Genomic DNA, 12687 nt, shown 5'->3' with positions numbered 1-12687 from the left:
TGAAGGGGGAGGAGGTGGTGCAAAAAAGGGTAGACATCAAATATTTTTTTAAGCACTGGGGCGACGCTTTTTGGTCATATGGGAAGGGCATACAAATTTAAATGGTTATATTTTGTATTTATTAACAGCTGATTTTTAACGAAAACATGCCTTACAAACCCCCAAAATTGCCAAAATTACACCATTTATCCACAAACTGTACAAACAGGTTACCATTGAGACCGATAATTCATGTGCACATTATGTACAACAAACACTTCTGTCAGAAAAAAACCCTAACAAAACTGAGCCTGAAATTGTGATAGTTCATCAAAATCACTTTCTCCGACATCTCATATAAATGTGGCCAAAAATAAACTGTTTGCACCATTTGAGGCTTTCTTTTAACGCCAGGATTTCGTTGTCAACTTTTGACTTGCAAACAACAAAGCGTAAGTTTTAAAAATCTAAATAATTTGTGGTGGAGGGAGGGTCATGCATTTTTCCACCAGTCAGTCACTCAGGGAGGCTCGAGAAAAAAATATTTGTAGCTTTGGGGAGGGTCAAAAAAAGAAAAAACCTGAATTAAAACTGTCCCCAGATAATAAATGCAATTATCATGTTGTGTAAAATATTTTTATTTAAAGCTCAATTGAGAGAAAATTTTGAATTCAAGTTTTTCTTAAAATGGAAACTTAACTTATGGAAAAGATATTGCTACAAACCATTGCGAAGTGGCACAACATTAATATAAAAATGAGAGAAAATTTGTTCTAGTGAAAAGTTGAACTTACCTTTTTTTTTTTTTTTTTTTTACTAGTACAAATAACTTAATCATTTGAATTACTGATTTGATCCTACTAACTTTTATATTTCTTTTCTTTTATCCACCTTGGTCTGTGTAAGCCTAACTTTTGTTTTGTTTGTTTTTGTTTCTCTTTGTGAAATCATATTATCATGTCATGTTGTGATCTATGCTTTTGTATATTATTATTTGCCTGTAATTAAAAATACAAAACAAAATCAAGTAAACAAGCCACATCCCAGCCACCTCCTCCACTAACAAGTAAAGAACAGTCGCTTATCTAAATCTTTTACCTTGAGGGATTTATAGAAAGCATCTGACAACATAGTCTTTTAAATTACAATACAAAGTGCCTGACTAATATTAGGCCATGTGTAAACAACCATATTGAGTACTGCTAAGTCTTTTTGGATACAGAGAACCTAGGGGCATGTTATTTTGTAACCACTGAGACATCAAATTTGTCAAAGCCATTTATCAAGGAGTATACGGAAATCAGTGCAACTAGATAGTGATTTTTTTTATGGATTTTTCATAAAATTCTTAGAAATAATTATCAATAATTACTTCATATGAGATGCTTGCAATTTTATGCTTTCACATGGGAGCCAATGAGACCATGTTTTAGAGGCTAAACTAGATTTTCACACACTGTCGGCACTAGGAATTCATGCTATTAACACCATACCACAGGGCTGTTCCTGCTACCTATTCCTCACCTATTTACTATATTTCTTTGCTTTTCTTCTTTTTCCTCCTCTGCTGCAGCTCTATTTAGGCAGTGAAGAGCAGAAAATGACACCTGATATCCTGTGGATAAGGTGAGGGTGCTATGAGGTTGTTCATTCCAGTGTAAGAGCCCTCAGCTCTACTGTAAGTGACTGTAAGGAGGCAGGGAAGCACCTTAATAAACCAGTGGTGGAAATAAACTTTGTGTTTGTTTGATTTAATTTGTCTGATTTCAAATCCCTGACACTTAGCAGGTTTAGTGCAGTGGAAGGGTAAAGACTTTTTTTTTTTTTAGTAAAACCCTGATTCATTCCACATGGGATCTGTCATTATCACAGAGATCTGAACAGAAAAAGGACAAACCTGTCAGACTGAAATTCATTAATACTGTATATCTTCCACCTGAAACCAATAATAGAGAGCCCATGGACCACAATGCAAAACTTCTGCAGGACAGGTGTGGGACAAAAGTTGTGTAAAATAGACTATTACTCCATTACTGTTGCTTTTTCTTTATTTAAAGTGAGCAGAAGCTGAGAAAGAGGCAGGAAATGGAAGAAACTGATTCAGATATTTGAATTGGCAGCAGCAGGCACATCAAAACTGTCACAGCACTGATTTTAGCTACATTAGAGAAAAGCAGCTTTTAATTCTTACTACTTATTTTTATCCTAGATTAGTAGACTGAGCCAACTGCAGACAATCTTAGTACAGGCTAGAATTTGTGATAATTGATTTAAAATACTAACATAGAAAATAAAATTGCCATACAATAATGCTGCCCATTTTATCTACTTAACACCAGAGTTACAATTAACCATTTCCACATCTGACAACAGGCTATGACAGAATAACAGAATATAACACCCTGGATCCAGTTACTCATTGGCACCTGCATTGGGACGTACAGAGAAGTTGTTATCAGTCATTTTGAATGAAACAAATATTTTTTCAGACAGTATATGTGTAACATCACATACCACAGTTGTATAGGACATTTATTTTATGAAGATCTAGATTACTGGGTCCATCTCGCTGGCCAATGGGAATGTAAGGATCTGGTTTGGGGATTATTGTCGGTCCACCGTCTTCAGAGAAGGCATATCTGGATTAAAAGATACATAAAGTATATGTTATTGTGACGCCCAGTAAACACGCAAAACCATTAATTATGTTGCTTCAAAGAGCAGCTCACCTTCCATAATGCATGACAGAGCTGTAGTCATATGGACTATTGAGGTTGTTTGTCACCTGCTTCCTGAAGTTATGGAGGTGATCTGTCAAAACACAAACTCATATGGTGAGAAACTTTGAATGCAAACTTTGTGAATGCAGTTACATAATGTTAGATGATTTGTTTCAACCTGGCATGATGTTCTTCCATACGATCGAGACATAGTGGTCTCGGTCCGAGCGAGACTGCTCATGCACAAAGCCGAGGGCGTGCATGAACTCGTGAGCAGCCACTCCTGACCACATGCACCCAGGAGTCTGCAGTGACAGGGTCTGGCTTCCTCCAGTCTGCCCCAAGAATGACCAGCAGCTTGGGGGTACAGAACAGGATACAGCATGTGTCATCATCACCACGAAAGCATCATATACACAGTAAATTTCAGGATGTGTAAAAGCCACATGTAGCAGTCACACTCACCCATATCTAGGCTGAATATCAAGGAAGCTGATTTCATGGGTGCGTGGAACAAATTTAATACATGTTCCAGAGGCAATGTCTTGCATCCCAGTTTCTATGGTGATTCTGTCCATGTCGTCTACCTCAGGAAAAAACAAAATTGGAGTTAAACAGAAAGTACTCCCACCTCCATTGCGACACCTCTTTAAATCTGCGGATTCATACCATATAGTGGAGAGAGCATGTAGGGAACATAAACGAATCCATCAACTGATTTAGGCCACAGACAGGCATTGCCAGGGCAGGTTATGGCACTCCGTATGTATGAGCTGGCAATATCTCCCTCTCTGAATAATAGTCCTCGAGGGGCTCGCAACCCTGATGAGAAAAACAACATTAATTAGTCAAGGGTATATATAAAACAACTTAAATCAGCCCAGGTTGATGATTATTTACAGTACTTACTGCTATTGACTGCCAGGATTTGATCCATTGCATTCATTTCATCACGCTCGAAAATTTCTTCTGAACACAAAAGCAAAGACAGATCTTAAAGTCTTCCTCCATTTTTCAAATTTGTTACATACATTCATGACAAAGTGCACAAAACACTAACTTTTTTTCACACCTGAGTATTTCCTTTTCAACCTCACTTTCCCCTCATGCACTCCAGTAGAATTCTGCAACACAAAGGTGCATTTTAATACAGTTTGGCTGCAAAGCAAAACTAAAAGGGACTGTTGCTCTGAAGTATTGTCTCTTGGTACTGACCTTAAGAGGAAGAGTGTATGCCTGGGCCAGCAAGCCAATCAAGACACCCAGAAGAATGATGGTAGAATGCATTGTTGTATGTCAGACTGGTGCACAAGTTTCAGCCCACAGTCCTCCAATGCGAGAGCTAAATGAACTCCTCACCTCCACTGAATCTATATACCCACTTCTCCTCCTGTGCTCTGTACTGATTGGGTACATTTTATGATGAAGCATGATTAAAGACCCCTCATCATCCGGTGTGTGTAATTTGCTCAAGTCCACTGCTGATCCGTAACAGGTGGTCCCGATGCTGACCTTCACCTGTGCCCCGTGTTTAGCGCATGTAAGATTCAGCACTTTCAGAAATGAAGAGACTTAAGGGTGTTTTGCTGTTGGATATGCTACAACTCAGCATCACGGGAATAACTGTCCACCCAGTCCGACAGACCGGCAATTTGTGTCTGACTGTACTGGCAAGTGGTGATTTTGTGATAAACTATCAGTTGATAGCTGTCTTGACAACAATCATTTTGTCACATAAGTAAATATATAAAAACACACCCTTATCCTTCTCCAAATATTATTTTTATTTATTTTTTATCAAGGGGCCAATTTGAAGGGCAATGACCGAGGAAAGAATCCCATCTGTTAGCAGTTTATGAAATCTTGCCTGCGTTATTGAGTTAAGGGTGCATCGCTTCAAATATAGATACATTCATGTCATGTATGTGTTTTCTTCCTCTGATTAAAACATACACCTATTTCTCCTTTATTTCTCATTCAATGTGATCACATGACCCATGCTTTAATTCTTCAAAAACGTTTATTTTATGGCAGCATTGTGTATGCAAGCGTACATGTTAGAAGAATTACATTTCCTTTACATTCAAGTCATCTATTCTGATTCATGTATTCTGTATATATTGGGTGGATAAGGACTACATCTCTACGACACCTCTGCTCAATTTCTTAACCTTAACATCAGCGACATCTTGCTCAAACACATGACTGCATGCACACAGAGGTAATGCTGATAAAAAGCTTGAATCAATCTTTATTGAAATTATTTCCATGATTTAACATCCGTATGTTATTTTGCCGCTCAGCACCTCCAGTTCAGTTTGGTTAGTTATCATCCTTGCCACCTGCAGAGAGACGGAAAAAGTGACATGTATTATAAGATGGTGATATCTGACCGTTCTGCAATATGGTTATTAGCTGTGAAATAATAACTGGAGGGTGGTTCAGGGTGATTGGCACGAACCGCATTTATAAAGCTTGTTGATTTTCATCTTGTCGATGTGGCTGAGAGTCGACGCCTGGCCCAGCTTTATGTCCTTGCTGTTCTGGGTGTTCCTGGGAATGATGGTTGGCTCCCCATCCTGAGAGTAGGCATACCTAAACAAATACGTATTACATTATAATACATAAACCATGCTTCATATATTGAGTGATCCACATTAAATTTATACTACATTACGTACATCCCAAAGTGCATGATTGAGCCGTAGTCATATGGTAGTTCCAGATTGTCGGTCTTGAATTTCTCAAAGTTCCTCAACCGATCTGTTGGAAATTGGAAAATATTTTACACTTAAAATTTGTGAGTGATTATTTTTGTTCTTTTGTAAACAATATAAAGCCTTTTATATATCTGTTTTTAAAGTTGGTATAAAAATACATTCAATTCTAAATATTCTTTAATTTACCGTTTGCGGAGATCTCACTCCCCAGTGCCACCCCCCCTCCCGCCCCTTTGAAATTACCCCTCCAAATGTTTGGCCACATGATGGTGACATAGTTGTCCCGGTCAAAGCGAGACTGCTCGTGCACAAAGCCCAGGGAATGCATGAACTCATGGGCGATCACTCCAGTCTGGATGCAGCCAGGGCTCTGGAGAGACACGGTCTGTCTTCCACCACGCGCACCAAGGTAGGACCAACACCTACATGAATACACACACACACACACACACACACACACACACAGAGACACAGTACATGTCATTACAACTACAAGTTGAGAGTTAAGTGCTGTAAAGTAGAGGAGAAAACTAAATTATACTGGAAGGATAATCTGTTTAAATTCTACTAATATTTTGCATTTAACATCTTTTACACACAGAGAAATGTTTTGCCAAAGGAGTAACATTTTTAAAACAAAGACTGCAGGGATCAAACTGTCCAAGCGAAGGCTCTCACCCAGATTTTGGCTGGATGTCGATGTAGTCACGCTGGTGAGTCCGAGGAACAAAGCGCACACAGGTACCTTTCTCTATGTTCTCCATCCCTTTTTTTATCAGCTTTGTCTCCGATTCAGCTGTTCATTTGTTTAGACGGAGTGGACGGGGAACAGACAATTCATAAATCATCAAAATCTCAAAATGTATCAAACTGTAATGTATTGCATTTATTTAAACTCAGAAAAATAAAATAACATACTGTATTCAGGTGAGAGCTTGTATGCAATGTAGACATGTCCATCCACTGACTTAGCCCAGAGGCAGCTGCGAGCGAAGCAGACTTTGGAGCGTCTTCCAGCAGACACAGCAATGTCTCCCTCTCTGAGGCTGGTGGTGCCGTCTATGATTCGAGAAGCTGAGACAGAAATCAGTGAAAACGAAATCATTCTAGACACGTCAACAGGAGCTCATTTGTTATAGTAGATTGTGTGAACTGCTGAAGAATTTAAGTAAACTGTGTGCAATTTACCATGGAACTCATTCGCTTTGATGATTTCATCCATAGCTGTCCGGTCATGCTCCTCACGTTCTTAAAAAGAAGAGTTTTTAGTCAGCATGTGTTTTTACTACTGTTACACATTTAAATCAAATAAAAATTGCATTTACCTTTGTAGCCAATGGGTCCCCATTTTGGGCTGAACAAAAATTTCTGCAAAAAAGACAGACAAAGTTGCAATTCTGTTGTTGTTCTTGTTTAAGTGGCAGCTCCACTCCAATCCAATGCATACATACCTGAGCGTGCACGGCCGAGAGACAGGTGAAAACCAGGCACAAGAGGATAATCCGCTCCATCTTTGCCAGTCTGATACGTCTTCAGTGTTGCTATTTTACCTGCACAAACACCAAGCTTTATAGGTGTTCCCAATCACTGTCCAGAGATAATACCCATGATCATCTCAGGTAAATTACTAGGTTACTGTTATTTGTTTGTGAGCGAGTTTAATCCCCATATTAGTTTGATTCTTTCATAAACAACAACTCCAACAGCAGGATAATGTGAGGTCTCACTGTGGGTAATAACAGCTCCACTTCAATGACTAGCTTTAAATTAAATGGTTTAATGTTTGGCACAGGTTCTTGGGCAATTTTAGGCTTCGGGTGTCTTATACATTTACCAGGAGTGCTGTTTTCTTTCTGCTGAAGGTAAGCTTACCAACTGTTGACACAAAATGCTGCGTTGCTAATTTAAGATAATACGTAACTCTCGCAAAACCCATGTGTTAACAACATATTGTCATCCTCGTTAGGTTCTAAAAAGTGCAAAACACTACCGCCCGAACAGGGACTTGAACCCTGGACCCTCAGATTAAAAGTCTGATGCTCTACCGACTGAGCTATCCGGGCTCTGACATTGCATACCGGAAATGCGTTATATAAAGCGACGGAAACAGCACAGTCAGACCCGAGTACGAATCCTAGTAGAGCGGGTCAACAACCGCTGAAAGAGAAAACACTGTTACCTACAACGTGACAACATGACCGCATTTGGGAAAAGGTGCCTGTCACATGAGCAATATTCTGCGGTAGGTTGACGCTGACATAAGTTAACTGTTAGCTAGCTACTTAGCCTAACTTTGCTAATGTTAGCTAAATGTGCAAAGTTTGATATCAGTGGCTAACTTACAGCGTTACAAACTATCAAGCACATGACATTAACGTACAGAAACTGCTATGGCAGCTTGCCAACATTACAAAGGGTTAATAAGTAAACGTCACCTGTTTGTTGGAAAACTAGGGTACGGCATGTTAACGTTGTCACTCCCCCCTCGTTAATTTGCAGGAGCAGATCGAAAGGCTGCGGCGTGCCATCCAAGAAACCAGACACCAACTGGCGGAGGTCAGGCAGAAGACACAGCGCGCCGAGGACGAGGTCCTTGAGTGGTAAAGTTATTGTAGTCCATGTTTTTTAACGTTGGTTTGGTTAACTTGAGTTCATTTTTATGTCTCCAGGATGTAAAAGGTAAAATTTAAAAAAAACGTTTTTTGTCTCTACCTGTGTCTTCCCCCATGCGACGTTATTGCTGACGTCACTCGGCGGCTTCTTCTTCTTGGATGCGTTCAAAACAGCCCTGGCACAAACTTGACAGTTCCCAAATTTTCTACCATTTGGATATTCAGAGCACCACACTCTCAGAGCAGCAGAGCGCCGAAGTTAGCGAACGTGTGATCAGTTTGACTGTTTGTTAATTCATGTAGAAATAGAGCGCTCTGTTACTACGAACAACAGTGCTGTCATTGTAGTGAGCCTCAGACTGGATATATGAACGCACACCTTGTTTAGACCTTGGTTCTGCACGTGTGAATTCAAGTTTAGCATTACAAATTTTGTTTTCGTCCATTTGTCAGGCGCAAAATTATTTCATAATGTGTTTAACTCTTGGGCAGATTATGATACAGTGGGCCGCTGGGCACACACATGAGAGGCCCCACCACCTCTCCTACTGAAGCTCCTTTCAGACTTCCGGTTGAAGGCAGGAATATCGCGCCATTATTTTCCCTCACCATCCTGTATATAGGGTATGATCACAGAATGGGGGTACCGAGTTGTCTTGATGCTGAACCAGGAACAGAGGTAGTAACAGCACAGAAACAATGTCTGTCTTGTGATGTTGTGTTTGTTGTTGTTTTGCGTGTCTTTATAGGTGTTTTGTAGTCATTTTATATGGTGTGTGTCTCTATAGCTCTTTTTACACAGAGGTCGCACAACAGGGCCGCCATGAAGTCCCTTCTTTATGCTGCATACTGCTAATACAACAGCGTGGGTTTCTATCGTGACATATAACATGTGTGTCAGCAGGGCTTTATGGACAACAACAATGGCATTAATATGGCAATGACAATTATTTGTCATCCCTGTTATATGGTGGCTGATCTCGTCCTCTGCTTGGAGGGTGAGGAGCTCCCGGAGCTCATTGTTTTACCTATTTGCAGACATTTTCAGCCACTGTTCTTCTTTTAGTTAGCTGCTAACTGCTATCATCTACTTTTTAAATCTCCTGCAGTGGGTCGCACATATAACACGTTGTCAAAACGCCACACCTGTGCTGCCCATGATCCTGTCCTGCTGGCTGTCACTTTTAAACAGACATCATTCAGCACCTGTACTACCTCCGATGCTGGCTTAAAGGCGAGACAACTTTGTCCCCCCATTCCATGATTGTGCCTTTTTAAACAGAACGGCAAGGCAGGTTTCTAGAAAACTACCATAATTCCTGTCATGGAGTCCCCTAACTCACTCAACTCACCCATAAAATCTTAATATAATCAGTCCTAACAACCGTTAACATCTGTGAGAGGAAGTGCTTTGCATGACAACTCGAAAATTATCCTATAATGTACAAGTGTACATTGAAACACTGTTCAAACAAAGTTAAGGAGGAACCATACCTGTTACCCAACAGTTTTTAGCTTAACTTAAGGTTGGCCAAACAATACATTGCATATCATATCATACAGTATTGATTTTGTCAGTTCATTTTTGTCCGACGAGTCCTGTTCTCATTTGCAGTAAAAGAGAAAGTGAGCGACGATGGGATTTCATGAAAGACGCACGTGAATGTGCTGATGGATTGCAGCAACTGGGTTGTCTGCTACAAGAGGAGAGGCACCTCTCCGAACAGTTGAACGGTCAAGACTCTGCAGACAGGTAATGTGCTGTGCTATAAGCATAGACAGAGAGTCACCCCAACCCTGCATAAACCAAACTTGTTGCCCTAACCAGACTGATTTCACTGTGTATCTAAAAGTCAAGGAAACGACTTGCAGGAAAGGAGCAAGTGCCTCACAGACAAAGCAGCAACCCTCACTGCTGAAATTCAGAAGGTGAAAGAGCATCTGGCCGAGGCAAAGGCTCGTAATGTAGCTGGTAAGGGGAGCTTGGGTGGAGTCTACGTACTGGTTAACTTGCATTTGAAAATCAGTAATTTGTAATTTGCTTTCTTTTATTTGCCAACAGCCCAAGCTTTGGTCCAGGCACCAACCAGCAAATCAAAGAGAAATCAACGGAAATTCAAGGGAATCTAAAATGTGTAGTCGTTTTGTGGATTGCTGGCACATTTGTTTTTACCTAAATTGCATTTTATCATCTTAACTGTGTATATACCTTGCTGCACCTGATAATAAAGTGTTTCATTCGACCTTGTCCCAGAATAGACCTGAAGTACATTTTCTTTCTTGATAATATATAATTTCCATCCACCAATTCATCCAGTGTACTGACAGTTTACCTGAGTTCATTTGTCTGTATTTGTGCCCCACTTAATTTCTGAGGGAAATATTGCAGTTTTCTGTAAACCTGGGTATTCAAAGAAAAACAACATTTTTAATTCTCTTACAGCATTTCCATATTTTCTTGTTGCTTGAATATTAATTAGGAGGCTGTTTTGGAGTTGTTTTGGGCAGAATATTGATTAAAGAAGTGTAAAATGTATACCCTCATGAATACACACTTCAGCAGTAGAACGTGTCCGCGTAAAAGAAAACCTACATCCGGTTAGTTAAAAATGTAAGTGAGTGGTGGTATTCAGCTGTTACAGCGGCTGGCAACCATATACAATGCATAAAACGATATTTGAAAGGAGGTTAAATACGGCAGAATGTTAATTTCAATTTATCTAAAAAGATCATTTGGGATGCTGATACGCCTAAGGCTGTATTCACAGACATTCTGGGAACACTCCCAGGTAGCTCTTATCTTAGCATAAAAACCTTTGGATGTTGTAGCCTAGGAGTGATTATGGAAAGGTTTCAGAGCAACTCTGAGCAAGGAAGGAACATAAATTTTAACCTTAGTGAGGAGGTGTGGTTGACCCTGTTGCTAGGTTTGATGCATTCTTTTAACAGATGTGATTGGTTGTCTCAGACACGCCCTTTTGTGAGCCTGTAAGGTGTGGACACCCAGTGGAAATGAAATGGACTACATCACAATATGAGACTGTAAAAGTGTTGTGATTGTTAGTGTCACTCTGCTGTTGGAGGGTTGAGACAGACCCAAGTCATGACTGCTGCACTGTTGCATTTTTCCAAATATCTTAGTGTTGTGATCATTTTATTTCTGCCGTTATGGCATTATTGCAGTGGGTGGGAATTGTGTGCCTTTCCCTAATGAGATCAACCACAAACATTGTCACTGCACAGTATGATCCGAAGCATTTCATTTACTCACTGTCATCCAGCGTTTCCACCATTTTCTTCTCTGCTTAAGAAACTCCTAAGCCTCTTACTGTAAAAGTCCTTCTCCCTGCTCCTAACAGTTTCTCATCCTAGGCATTCTTTTAAGGTCAAAGATGCTCTGTGAATAACTTTTATCTCTACAAGGACCTAATCTTAACTTTAAGGGGAAATTCTAAGGAAACATCACAATTCATATTCCAATAATTTTGTTCAAATTTCGTTGGAAGGAGCAACTCTTTGTACTAGGAAGCTTTGTGAATACGGCCCCTGGTGTGAATCTTTTGCCTGTCTTACTATTGCGGTGCTGACATCTACTGGCATACTGTCCTTGTCTTAATCAGTCGAGTGTTGTTTCACACAGCAATTGGCCGGTGATGTATCAGAAAACTCTCCATTCATTACAGGCACACCCAGTATATTTTTTTGTTTGAATAGAGTCATGAATACAACATAAAGGCCTGTGCATACATATAAACTTCAATCAGTGTTGCTTTTCTACCTGTGCATACAAGTTATAATCACTTATAAATAAACAACCACCTTCCGCCTTAGTAATTAACCAGAAAAGAGGACAAAACCCAGATAATGTGTGTGGACGCCACATCATGGTCCACTTATATATTTCTTTTGGGAATGTCCCAAAGTACAGACTTCATGGTGTGCTATTCATGAAAATATAAGGCTAAATTACCTTACACACATTGTCTGAATGTTCTGGGGATCTATTGCCGCTGAACAACCTCCCTACGCCTCCAGAGGACTGGATTCACAAAGCAATTATGCTGGGTAAGACGATAATTGTTAAAGAGAGGAAATATGTTGATTTCCCCTCCAGGACATGTATGGCTCTCTCATCTTGGAACTGTAGCAGATTATAAGAAATTGCTTTTTAGGATCAACAACCAGGGGGATAGATATAGTCTGAAATGAAACAGATACCAAAGTCACATTAAAAGCCTTTGGGACCTCTTACAATCAGGTTACAGCCCCTTTGTTTGAAATTTATTTGTCTTCCTTGACACATTGAATATGCTCCACATTGCTATGGCCTATGGCCCTGAAATCCCGTTGCTGACATTATAATTCCCACCCACAGTGTAGAAACACTCTGAGTGTGTTCTGAATCACATACTTTTTACTTTTAGTAGATACTGCAGCTGCCCTTAAAAATGTGTATTGTTACATGCAGCATGCACACAATCAGGACATACTACTTTCTCATGATATTACACCCTGATCTCTGAACCTCTTTCTCATATGTCCTTTACCTTGGGGATAAGACAAACCTCTGTTAACCAAGCTCGCCATAGATGGAGGTCAATCCAGAGAGCGTTATATTCATGACAGTGAAAATACATATGCATTTTCTTTATCATT

At 39.9% G+C, this 12687-nt stretch overlaps 2 protein-coding genes and 1 non-coding gene across 4 annotated transcripts; all 3 read right to left on the bottom strand.

Annotated features, from left to right (window-relative positions):
• Window positions 1-2391: 2391 nt before the first annotated feature.
• hce2l1 (high choriolytic enzyme 2-like 1) lies at window positions 2392-3986 on the bottom strand. The gene is made up of 9 exons (XM_050049685.1): window positions 3915-3986; window positions 3772-3823; window positions 3609-3668; window positions 3369-3521; window positions 3165-3282; window positions 2878-3056; window positions 2709-2790; window positions 2494-2618; window positions 2392-2405 (listed from the first exon to the last, which is right to left on the bottom strand). Exons 1-9 carry the CDS (start codon window positions 3984-3986, stop codon window positions 2392-2394), a joined length of 855 nt encoding a protein of 284 aa, XP_049905642.1.
• Window positions 3987-4700: 714 nt separating this feature from the next.
• LOC126393169 (hatching enzyme 1.2) lies at window positions 4701-7984 on the bottom strand. 2 transcript variants are annotated; one of them, XM_050049098.1, is made up of 10 exons: window positions 7855-7984; window positions 6871-6969; window positions 6745-6787; window positions 6608-6667; window positions 6338-6493; window positions 6098-6215; window positions 5663-5841; window positions 5381-5462; window positions 5161-5294; window positions 4701-5041 (listed from the first exon to the last, which is right to left on the bottom strand). In XM_050049098.1, the coding sequence occupies exons 2-10, from the start codon at window positions 6928-6930 to the stop codon at window positions 5022-5024; spliced, it is 852 nt and encodes a 283-aa protein (XP_049905055.1). In that variant the 5' UTR covers window positions 6931-6969; window positions 7855-7984; the 3' UTR covers window positions 4701-5021. The 2 variants fall into 2 exon arrangements, with proteins under 2 accessions (XP_049905055.1, XP_049905056.1); XM_050049099.1 differs by having other exon boundaries at window positions 6871-7006; window positions 7855-7962.
• Window positions 7410-7482, bottom strand: trnak-uuu (transfer RNA lysine (anticodon UUU)). Its single transcript has one exon. It is a non-coding gene; the product is annotated as a tRNA-Lys (tRNA).
• Window positions 7985-12687: the final 4703 nt, after the last annotated feature.

This window comes from Epinephelus moara, chromosome 7 (assembly GCF_006386435.1).
Source record: "Epinephelus moara isolate mb chromosome 7, YSFRI_EMoa_1.0, whole genome shotgun sequence".
Classification (NCBI taxonomy): domain Eukaryota; kingdom Metazoa; phylum Chordata; class Actinopteri; order Perciformes; family Serranidae; genus Epinephelus; species Epinephelus moara.
This window is presented reverse-complemented; position numbering and strand designations above follow the sequence as displayed.

What these genes read in the sequence shown, in the direction of transcription:
- hce2l1 (XM_050049685.1), bottom strand. Translation starts at nt 3,986, where the DNA reads ATGCATTCTACCATCATTCTTCTGGGTGTCTTGATTGGCTTGCTGGCC. An exon ending in GTTGAAAAGGAAATACTCAG is followed by an intron (nt 3,669 to 3,771) that starts GTGTGAAAAAAA and finishes TTTTGTGTTCAG; the next exon opens with AAGAAATTTTCGAGCGTGAT. An exon ending in TCTGTCATGCATTATGGAAG is followed by an intron (nt 2,619 to 2,708) that starts GTGAGCTGCTCT and finishes CTTTTAATCCAG; the next exon opens with ATATGCCTTCTCTGAAGACG.
- LOC126393169 (XM_050049098.1), bottom strand. Translation starts at nt 6,930, where the DNA reads ATGGAGCGGATTATCCTCTTGTGCCTGGTTTTCACCTGTCTCTCGGCC. An exon ending in TCTCGGCCGTGCACGCTCAG is followed by an intron (nt 6,788 to 6,870) that starts GTATGTATGCAT and finishes TCTTTTTTGCAG; the next exon opens with AAATTTTTGTTCAGCCCAAA. An exon ending in CAAAGCGAATGAGTTCCATG is followed by an intron (nt 6,494 to 6,607) that starts GTAAATTGCACA and finishes TTTCTGTCTCAG; the next exon opens with CTTCTCGAATCATAGACGGC.